General features: G+C 34.1%; 1 protein-coding gene across 7 annotated transcripts in view; it reads left to right on the forward strand.

Annotated features, from left to right (window-relative positions):
• Positions 1 to 10,273, forward strand: part of relch (RAB11 binding and LisH domain, coiled-coil and HEAT repeat containing) — a 99,110-nt gene extending 88,837 nt beyond the window's left edge. For all 7 annotated transcript variants that reach the window (XM_056450372.1, XM_056450373.1, XM_056450374.1 and 4 more), the window contains 3 exons: positions 4,760 to 4,848; positions 5,139 to 5,209; positions 9,645 to 10,273. In XM_056450372.1, the coding sequence (XP_056306347.1) occupies positions 4,760 to 4,848; positions 5,139 to 5,209; positions 9,645 to 9,765 (281 nt within the window). In that variant the 3' untranslated portion in view covers positions 9,766 to 10,273. The remainder of the gene's footprint in view (positions 1 to 4,759; positions 4,849 to 5,138; positions 5,210 to 9,644) is intronic.
• Positions 10,274 to 10,585: the final 312 nt, after the last annotated feature.

Genomic DNA, 10,585 nt, shown 5'->3' on the forward strand with positions numbered 1-10,585 from the left:
TGTTACGGACATGTTTTAGCACATTTTAGCAGATATTGTTAGCATATTGTTTTAGTATGATTAAATATGAATTATACATAATAATTGTTATATTGTGTAGTTACCTTTTCAGTTTCGTTTTGTACACCACAATAAAGAACACCACTGAAACATATAAATACCACAGTCATTCAGAAGCACACGATAGTACACTCCCAACAAATATTTTTAGACAGTGATTTAGCATGACAGATTAGCTTAATATCATGTTCTAACCTACTGCTAGCATGTTTCATGTGTTGTAACTTTTTATAACGAATCTTGCACGTGTTATTACATTGCTAACATTCTATTACATGTTGCTGACACATTGCTAGCATGTTTTATCACATTGTTATAGCTTTTTGTAATGTTGCCAATGTTATTAGGATGTTATTTTATATTATCAACATGTTTTAGCATCTTAGTAACGTGTTTTAGCTTGTTAATAGAATATTTCTGACATGTTTTAGCACATTTTTAGCAGATATTGTTAGCACATTGTTTGGATTTTATGTCTCTAACACATTGCCAGCATGTTTCATCACATTTCTATAGCTTTGTAATGTTGCTAATGTTACTAGCATGTTCTTTCCCATTGCCCGCATGTTTTAGCATACAAGCATTTCTCAGGGCGCAAAAAACACCACATACAAACATTTCGAATGCTTTAAATATACATCTTCATCTAAGAACATCTAATTACAGATTAGAAACAGCTGAAAAAACAGACTCAATTCGTTACCACTGTTTAATGAGTGTATCCACAGATACAGGGACACTGGAGCATTTTAAAGCTGCAAATCATCAGCGGATCGCTCGTATGTCAGCTTATAGACAAACCAGCTGATGGACGTGACGTTAAAACACTCCAGTGTCCCTGTATCTGTGGTTACACTCAGTAAACATCTGTGAATTCCGTGAACTGATGACCCTCACAGCCAATCACAGTCATTTCTGTGGAGCACGTGAACACAATGGCAAATCAGTGCTGTTTAAGAACGTGCTCCGTAGCGCTCAGATGACAGCGGGAAATGGACGTTTTTAAAACATTATCCATTGTTACCAAATTCCAGTATCGTGACAACCCTATATGCACAGCTAGTGTTTTTCAGTCAACGGTAAACTTCCAGTGAAAGGGTTAAGTGATTTATTTTCAATTTTATAAGGATTTTTTTTTACAGCATCGATGTTGTAATGTAATTAAAATAATCAGATAAATTAGCTTAAACATTCATTTAGTTGTTCAAGAGCAAAACGAGATGAAAGACGAACGCAAAAGCTCAAAACGAGATGAACGCTAGCGCCGACAGGAGGAGCAGGCTAGCTCAGAAACTCCATTGAAAATACTGGAGTAAAATAAATTTCCATATAATTTAAAGACATGGTGGGGTAAAATTTAGTTTAATGCAGTACTTCTTGCCCGGTTTGAGACCCACTTAATATCGTTTGCTTATCAGGCAGTGAAGATCACTGATTTTTAAAGAAATCAGATCTTAAACGTGGCGATTTTGAAACAGCAAGGCAGTTCATTGGGCTGGCGGACTAAAAATTGTAAGTCTGTGTGTAAATATGCCATTGACATGAATCCACAATAAAATCAACACAAAATCAAATTTAAACAATACAAATTTAAACAACACATTTCAAAACAAACTCAAAAAGCCTGCCAAACAAAATATTTTAATGGAAAATATTCATTCATACCTTTTGGAAACAAATTCCCCAAGTTTTTAGTTTTTTCCTAAAATAATCAATGTCCCCACCCCTCCAATTCTGTTCAATCTTTTATTTATGTTATTTTACATTACCATCATGTTTTAGCATCTTAGTAACGTTTTAGCTTGTTAATAGAATGTCACTGACATTTTTAGCACATTTTAGCTGATATTGTTAGCACATTGCTAGGATATTATGTCTTTAACACATTGCAAGCATGTTTCATCACAATAGCGATAGCTTTTTATTAATGTTGCTAATGTTACTAGGATGTTTTTTGTTACATTGCCAGCATGCTTTAGCATATTAGTTGCCATACCTCCAATTCTGTTCAATCTTTTCAGTTCCCAGATAGACAAAGGTTGACGTTTTATGGTTACATTCACACAATGTCTTGAAACAGGGCTCTTAAACATTGCTTTACATCTGTACAATTTGCCAAGCTCTTGCTATTTTGGAGAACACTACACAGGACGTCAGGCAGTCCATAAACAGTCACTGGACTGACCATTTGATGCTTATTTTTTAGCAATCAATCAGATTTTTATTAGATTTGAGAGCCTCAGTAACACCTGAGGTTTGCATTTTACAAAATTTCCACTTGATTTTTTTTCTCTAAGAGGGAATAATTTGTTTGCAAATTGAAAACAGTTAGCCTTTGGAACTGGACCGTACACCTCAGTTTGGAAGCAGAAACCATCTTTCACTAGTTTCTCCTCTGATTTTGTGGCGTATGGCAGCTTGCACAGTAAAACCACAGTTTTACCTCCAGTTTCAAGTTAATAACAGATACTGAATACACAATCTGTGTGGCCACTTGCTTTCAGTGTGTTGAGTTTTTGAGCAATGGTCAACTATTTGAGCTGGACATGAGTCTCTGTAGCTGGAGTTGCATTCTCACTCTCATTTTTCCCTTCTTTCTATACTTCTGAACTATGCGAAAATGTTTGCATATCCCGCTGGCTGGGAAAGAAAGAAAATAAACCTCAGCCATTTTTGTACTCTAAATTGCAGGGTGGATGGCAGAATTTGTCGTTAAAAGCTCTATGATGTTGTTCGTTTGAGCAGAGAGAGCCGAGCCCTGCCCTTTGGTCAGGATTCCCAGCATTCATGCCTTTGCAGATGCTCTTTTGTCTTTTGCTTCTCCGTCTTGCTTCTCGGTTTGGCTTTATTTTCATCGAGACCCCCCTGTAGTAGTGGCTTGCCCCCCAGGCAGCTTTCTAAAACCTTGTGTCCTGTCTGTGTTTTGAGGTTTTGCAACATGATCAATATGAGGTGGGGGACTGTATATTGGAGAAGTGCAAGTCATTATGTGTAGTTGTTAGGGGTTTAACAGCGCACAGTTTGGTTTATATCAAGTATTGTGGTGTTCATGGTTTTGGTTATAAGGGGTGCACCAATCACGAACTTTTAAGGGGATGCTGGAAACTGTGTGTTCTGTTAATTGTTTTTTTTATTATTATTTGTGGTTTTAGTGCAGTGATTCAGCTAAATTTACCACAGTGACTCTTAAAATTAGATATATACGGATTTTTCATTGTAGAGACCGATAGACTAGACGGAGGTTTAGAATGACAGATTAGCTTGATATCTTATCATACCCATTGCTAGCATGTTTCACATATTGTTAACATTTTAGAAAGCAACATGCATGTTTTATCACGTTGCTAACATTATTTCTTGTATCTAACACATTGCTAGCTTGATTCATCAGATTGCTATAGCTTTTTAATGTTGCTAATATGTTACTTGCAAGTTATTTCACGTTGCTAGCATGTTTTAGCATCTTGGTAATACATTTTAGCTTGTTAATAGAATCCTACTGTCATGTTTTATCACATTTTACCATGTTAACATTTAGAAAGTAAGTTATAGCAGATTACATTTTGGCTGTCTAACAAATTGTTAGCATGTTTTAGCCATTGCTTTTGTTGCTAATATATTACAAACACGTTCTAACACATTTCCTAGCATGTTTCATCACATTGCTATATCTTTTTTAATGTTGCTAATACATTACTAGCAGCATGTTTTTTCACATTGATAGCCTGTTTTAACGTCTTTGTAGCATGTTTTAGCTTCTTAATAGATATTCGATGTTTTGTCTCATTTTTAGCATGTTGTTAGCATGTAACTGTTTTAGAAAGTAACTTGCAAGTTTTGGCACATTGTAAACTTTTTGTAATGTTTCTAACACATTCCTAGCATGTTTTAGTCATTGCTTTTGTTTTTTGTTGCTAATATTTTTCAAACATGTTTTAACATTGCTAGCATGTTCTTTCACATTGCTAGCCTGTTTTAACACCTTAGTAACATATTTTAGCTTGTTAATAGAATGTTAGACTTTTTTGTTGATAATATTTTTCAAACATGTTATTTTTCTATCAAATTGCTAGCATGTTTTATCATTTTTGTAATGTTTTAGCTTGTTTATTAGTATGTTACTAGCATGCTTGTATTTAATAGTGTTGTTGTTGTTTTTTTAGCATGATTCAACAGCTTGTTTTCTTTTATTTAAATGTTATGTTGGTTTCATTTTAGAACTTTGAGAGCTATTCATTATTGTTTTATTGTGTCATCACATTTTCAGTGTCGTTTTACCATTCAGTTTCGATTACCATTTGAGTTACCACAATTCTAGAAACTAAACGTTTTACATGTTTTAAATGGCTCTGTGAGCACAGCTGAGCAAAGTTACATGCTTTAATTGTTATTTATTAGAAATTATTAATGAATTGTCATTAGAGTTGAAGGTAATATATTTTTGTGTCAGCCTAAAATTTGGCATTTTAACTTCATTTAATTCAATTGAATTTTGACAATACTTTTTATTTTAGATTTCATACTTGTGTCCAAATTTTAAAATTACTATAAAAAAAGTTGATAAATATTGACTGTTTTATTATTAGACAAATGAGCAAAAATGTTCATCTATGCATGCTAAACTGTGAAGGAATCTGTAGACATGTGCATATTTTACATGCATGTTTGCCGTTGTCTTTTCTTAACTCCAAGGCTTCAGTTATTTCAGAAGAACTCATGGTAAATCATTTCCTGCCTGGACTGAGGTGTTTGAGGACTGATATGGAGCAGCTCTCTCCAGAGCATGAGGTATTAAATCAACGTTTAAAAAACAAAGTTTGCTAAGCTGTTTCCTTCTCATGTCTACATGTCATTACAACAGCAGCCACCCATAATTCTTAATCACAAACAGACAGTGCAAATCCTCCTGCTCTTGTCGTCTAAACGTTTTTTCACTCTGCATGTCATGTAACCCAATTTCTATTTATTTAATTTCCCTTGTCTAGTAATGTGCAGCTGATGTGCGTGTGTCTCGTGTATGTCAGACTTCCCAGCAGCGCTCTAAGAATAATCTCCTCCTTTTCCCGTTTGTCCTCCAGGTTATTCTCAGCTCCATGATAAAGGAGTGTGAAATAAAGGTGGAGAACAAAGGCATTGGAGAGGCACAAGGGTGAGAAGACACACTGTTTATTCACAGTCTACTCTCAATGTTTTGTTTTCTTATTTACTGTAAAGGCAGCCACAAATCTTGACACACAAGGGGAAAATTGGCTGAATGTAGTGTCTTATTCTCCTGTTTCAGTTTAAATTATCCTTGGCCACAAAAAGAAACAAGCGTACAAGTGCTCATTCAGTAGGGAGTAAAAATAAACTAATTTCACAACATTTGTTGAGTGCACCCATAAGCTTTTCTGCACTTTAATTTCCTCTGTTTGAGTTTGACTCAGTTTCTCCAGTGGTTTGATGGTTCCCATCATGCATTGCAGGACACTTGTTTAACCACATGATTATTGCAAACACACTCTAATCATACTGTGTGTGCATCTGTTGCTGTTTCCATAGACATATTTAATGGATTTTTCATTAGAAAAGGATCAAATACTTGTGCATTCAATTGAGGCAGGCATTTTTTGTACAACAAAAAGTTTGAAGTAGTTTAATAAGCTTTACTTTTAAAAGCTTTAGGTTGAATTTAAATGCTAGTATGTTTGAATTGTGTTTTTTGGCATTTTGTTAGTATTATTTAGCCTGTAGTTTGCATAGAGCATAGCTTGCACGTTTTATCACATTGCTAATGTTTTTTTTCATATATCGAACACATTGCTAGGATGTTTCATCACTTTTTTAATGTTGCTAATACATTACTTGCATGTTCTTGCACATTTCTAGCATGTTTTGGCATCTTAGTAACACGTTTTACCTTGTTAATAGAACATTCCTGACGTGTTTTATCACGTTTTAGCACATTGTAAACATTTTATCATGTTTCTAACACATTGCTAGCATGTTTTAGCCATTGCTTTTGTTTTTTGTTGCCAATATAAACATGTTCTAACACATTGCTAGCATGTTTCATCACATTGCTGTAGCTTTTTAAATGTTGCTTATACAGTACATTGCTAGCATGTTTTTTTTTACATTGCTAGCATGTTTTAGCATCTTAGTGACATGTTTTAGCTTGTTAATAGTATATCACTGACATGTTTTATCATATTTTTAGTATTTTGTTAACATGGTAACACCTTTGAAAGTAACTTTTGAAAGATTGTTAACATTTCAAAATGTTTCGAACACATTGATAGTATGCTTTACCCATTGTTTTTTTTTTTTTTTTTATGTTTTCAGTAATTTTAAAAGCGTTAGGTTGAATGTAGGTGCTAGCATGTTTGAATTGCATTTTTTGTCATTTGGTTAGCATTATTTAGCCTGTGGTTAACATGTTAAAATGTTTCACGTTTTAACCTTTTAGACTGTAACTTGACGTTTTATCACATTGCTTACATTTTTTCATGTATCTAATGCATTTCTAGCATTTTTCATCACTTTTTAAATGTTGTTAATACATTACTAGCATGTTTTAGCATCTTGGTAACACATTTTAGCTTGTTACTAGAACGTTCCTGACATGTTTTATCACATTTTAGCACATGTTGTTAACATTTTAGAAAGTAATTTGCAAGTTTTAGCACATTGTAAACATTTTATTTTGTTTCTAACACATTGCTAGCATGTTTTAGCCATTGCTTTAGTTTTCTGTTGCTAATATAAACATGTTCTAACACATTGCTAGCATGTTTCATCACATTGCTGTAGCTTTTTTACATTTTGCTAATACAGTACATTGCTAGCATGTTTTTTTACATTGCTGGCATGTTTACCATCTCAGTGTCATATTTTAGCTTGTAACTGACATGTTGTATCACATTTAGCATGTTTTAGCTTGTTATAGTAACTTACATGTTTTAGCAGATTGTTAACATTTTATGTTTCTAACACATTGCTAGCATGTTTTAGTTGTTGCTAGTATATTACAAACGTGTTCTAACACGCTGCTAGCATGTTTTATAATTTTTGTAATGTTTTCAGTACATTTAAAAGCTTTAGGTTGAATGTAAATGCTAGCATGTTTGAATTGCTTTTTTGGCAATCTGTTAGCATTGTTTACCTGTGGTTAGCATGGTTAACATTTAGGTTAGCATTTAACACATTCTTATTTTAGTAGCAAATTGATAGCTTGTTATAGCTTAATTTGGCCATTTAGCATGTTTCCAGCATTTTTGTAAAACATGCTAGTAATTTACAATCAGCAGACAAGTCATGCTAGTGCCAATGTAAAGCATGTTTGTACTATGTTATTAATATGGTTTAAAATGTCATTTAAACTCATAGCTAGTTTTAGTGTTGGTAATGAGATTTAACATGTTTTAGCATATGAACACTAGTATGTTTCTAATGAGTATTTTGTGCATGTAGTTAGCAAGATTTATCACATTGTTAATGTTGCTAGAATTATTTAACACATTTGAACATATTAACATGTTAGATTTCTGAAGAGTCTAACAGCATTCAGGTACAGAAATTGAATAACCACAATAGAAAAAAAATGCATTTTTTTGACTTTGTCTTGTCTTGTTTCCATTACAAATACCTAAAAATTCTTAGAGCAAGTATAAATATTGTTTTGTTTTAACCCTCAGAAGAAATATTTATGATTAAATACAATTCTGTAGCTCCTGCTACACTTTAATTCATACTCGATAATGCATATCTTTGCAATGTGACTATTGCTGATGCGCACATTGCAATATCGATGCTGAAACGATTTATTGTGCAGCCCGTTAAGATGTGTTAACTTTAACATGAACTACCATGCTTCTAAACATGTTTAGCTCATGACTTCTTGACATTTTTATCTGAAGGTAGAAACATATGCAGGAGGCTGATTTTTATTTGCCTACGTTTTTAGGAGTTGAATGAATATAGATGCAGCCAAGAAGTGATTTTTTGCTTGCTAAGATCCCTCTTAAATGTGGGTTTCCAAAATGAAGCGTATCCATCTTGTGAACATGTGTGGCACTCTTTAAGACCTTCAACCCAAAGATGTGGCCTGATCGTAAACAGAGCTTGTCTTAATTTCACAGTCAGTATTTGAGCAGCACTTGCAGTGGTTTTGTGTCCAGGCCTCTGTGAGATATTTATAAACGTTCAAACTTTATAACTGGACTGAAGTCTATCATTGCGACTGCCACTGCGTTTCACGATACATCAGCTGCATCTGCCCCTCTCAAACGCTGTGGTTTTTTTCTGCCATGACTCGTCCAGGATCTTTTTAGATTTAATTAGCTGGGCGGGTGACATTTAAGCATGAGTGTTTAGGAGGAGCAGGTTTTAGAGAGAAATGTTTTATGTTAAAAAAGGTTTCATTTATTTACTTTTTTGTGAAATTTGTCAGCTTATAAAACCTAGATAATACCCAAAAAAATTATAGATATTATCAAACAGGTTATAAATCAGCAAATATAGAAGTCTTCATTCACGTGTGATATCACAGCTGCGAATCCATCATTACATTAAGACAGAAATGACATTTTTGAGTGAATTATACCTTATAAATACAGTATGTGACTATTTCAACACTTGTGCGACTGCCTTTATGCTTCTCCCGAACTTGAAAATATAATTGGCTAAATCATAGAGATGCTGGATTAAGATCATGTGAGGGGTCGAATCAAGATTGCGATCTTTTTTTAATCATATCATTGTCTTATTTAAATTAAGGTAAATAATTTGATTACTGATGGCCATGTAAACATAGTAAATGTGCACTAGCATAAAGCATTGTACATTTTTCTTTAGTTTATTCTTAACCTAGGATGCATGTACACTATGTTTTAAAATGAAAACGCTTTGTGCGGTTTATTTATAAACTAATTTCGAGAGGATCACATGCTTATGATTGATCACGGCTGGTCCTGCATCAGCTAACACATGATTAGCCAATCAGATGAATCATAACTCACTATAAATAACCAGAGTTTCCCACTTAAGTCATCTTTGTCTTTAAGAAACACTAAGACCTACCTGAGCTTAAACCCCTCTCTTGCCCTTCTAACAGGCGGGAGCCCCGTGATCGTGGACCTTTCCATATTTTGTTGTGTAATAGTAAATAGTAAATCAGGGAATGATACGGAATAGTGCCAGTGAAGATTCAAAGTGTGATTGGTCACTTTTTAGAGCACCTCTGTTTTCAAAAATCTGTTTTCAATGAGTTAGTTTTAGCCCATCTATTGTATACTAAGATGCATTTTCAAACTAAAACAGGCTCTTCAGAGTTTTTAAAACACTCTGTTTTCGCAGGTCAAAGATGCTGGAGAAGTGTGGATGTGTGTTTTATAATAAAAACAAACTAGTGTAAATGTCATCATAATTGTTTGTAATTTTAAACAGTGATGTAGATGCTTAGGCCAAAATCCATACACAAGTGGTCTCGAGACTCATTTGTACCAGGTAGAAGCAGAGCATCATGTCTGACTATTGGTTTAGTGTGCTTTTTCAAGTGATGTGTGGATGTTTAACCCCATGAATGTTGCACTGTGCCTCTTCAGGTCCATTTCTATTGCTGCGAGTCTGGTGGGTGAAGATGCAAAGACCAAGTTTCTAAGTAAGATGGGCCAGTTGACCACCTCAGGTGCCATGCTGGCCAACGTTTTCCAGAGAAAGAAATGAGAGCTGCTTGGACTGTTTCTCCATTTTTTGGGATCTCCTACTTGAAGTTCAGTCGTCTGCCTTTTTTTTTTTTTTTTTGATCATCATTGATTTGAAAGCCTGTATTTTTAACATATTTATGTCTTAAATTTATTCCAGCCTCCAAAGATATTTGCACTCATATTTCAGTGTTTTTTTATTTCAGTTTTATTTCAGAGGCGTATTTACATCACTACAGTTTTTTTTTTGTTCTTTCTTTCTTTCTTCTTTTGGGACAATGTGAACTTTATGAAATCGAAATGATTCCTTCCTCGTCTCGTTGTCTTTTATGTGTTGCTGTGTCTTTGAAGAATATTTTCTAAAAGTGTGTAAAGTTGTCCAGGGTTTTGTTTCTCTTATTTTGGATATGCTCCAATGGTAAATAACTGTAAAATACAGTGAACTGAGAGAACAGTACCCGATATCATGTATATTTGAAAATTCGTGTCATAAGATAATAAAAAGCAAAGACCACTTGTGTACTTATGTACCTCTGCTTCAGCGTGTTTCTCTTGAACTATAAATTCACCTGTTGAGTACCTAGCCTTTCAGCATGTTCCCATATGGTACCTGTTTGATTGTTATTTGGGAAAATAAGAGCAATCCCGTACTGTAAAAAAAAATTGAAGGCACCATACTTCAGGACATTTTTAAGTTAACTCCACTTTCAACCCAGTTATTGCACTTGACTTGGTTTGAGTAAACTCAAAAGTCCTCAAGTTTGTTGCCTTAAATTTTTAGGTTAAGTCAACTTTTTTTTTGCAGTGTGGGAAGCATCCATTCTTTTTTTGTTTGTTTGTTT

Source organism: Danio aesculapii, chromosome 24, assembly GCF_903798145.1.
Source record: "Danio aesculapii chromosome 24, fDanAes4.1, whole genome shotgun sequence".
Classification (NCBI taxonomy): Eukaryota; Metazoa; Chordata; class Actinopteri; order Cypriniformes; family Danionidae; genus Danio; species Danio aesculapii.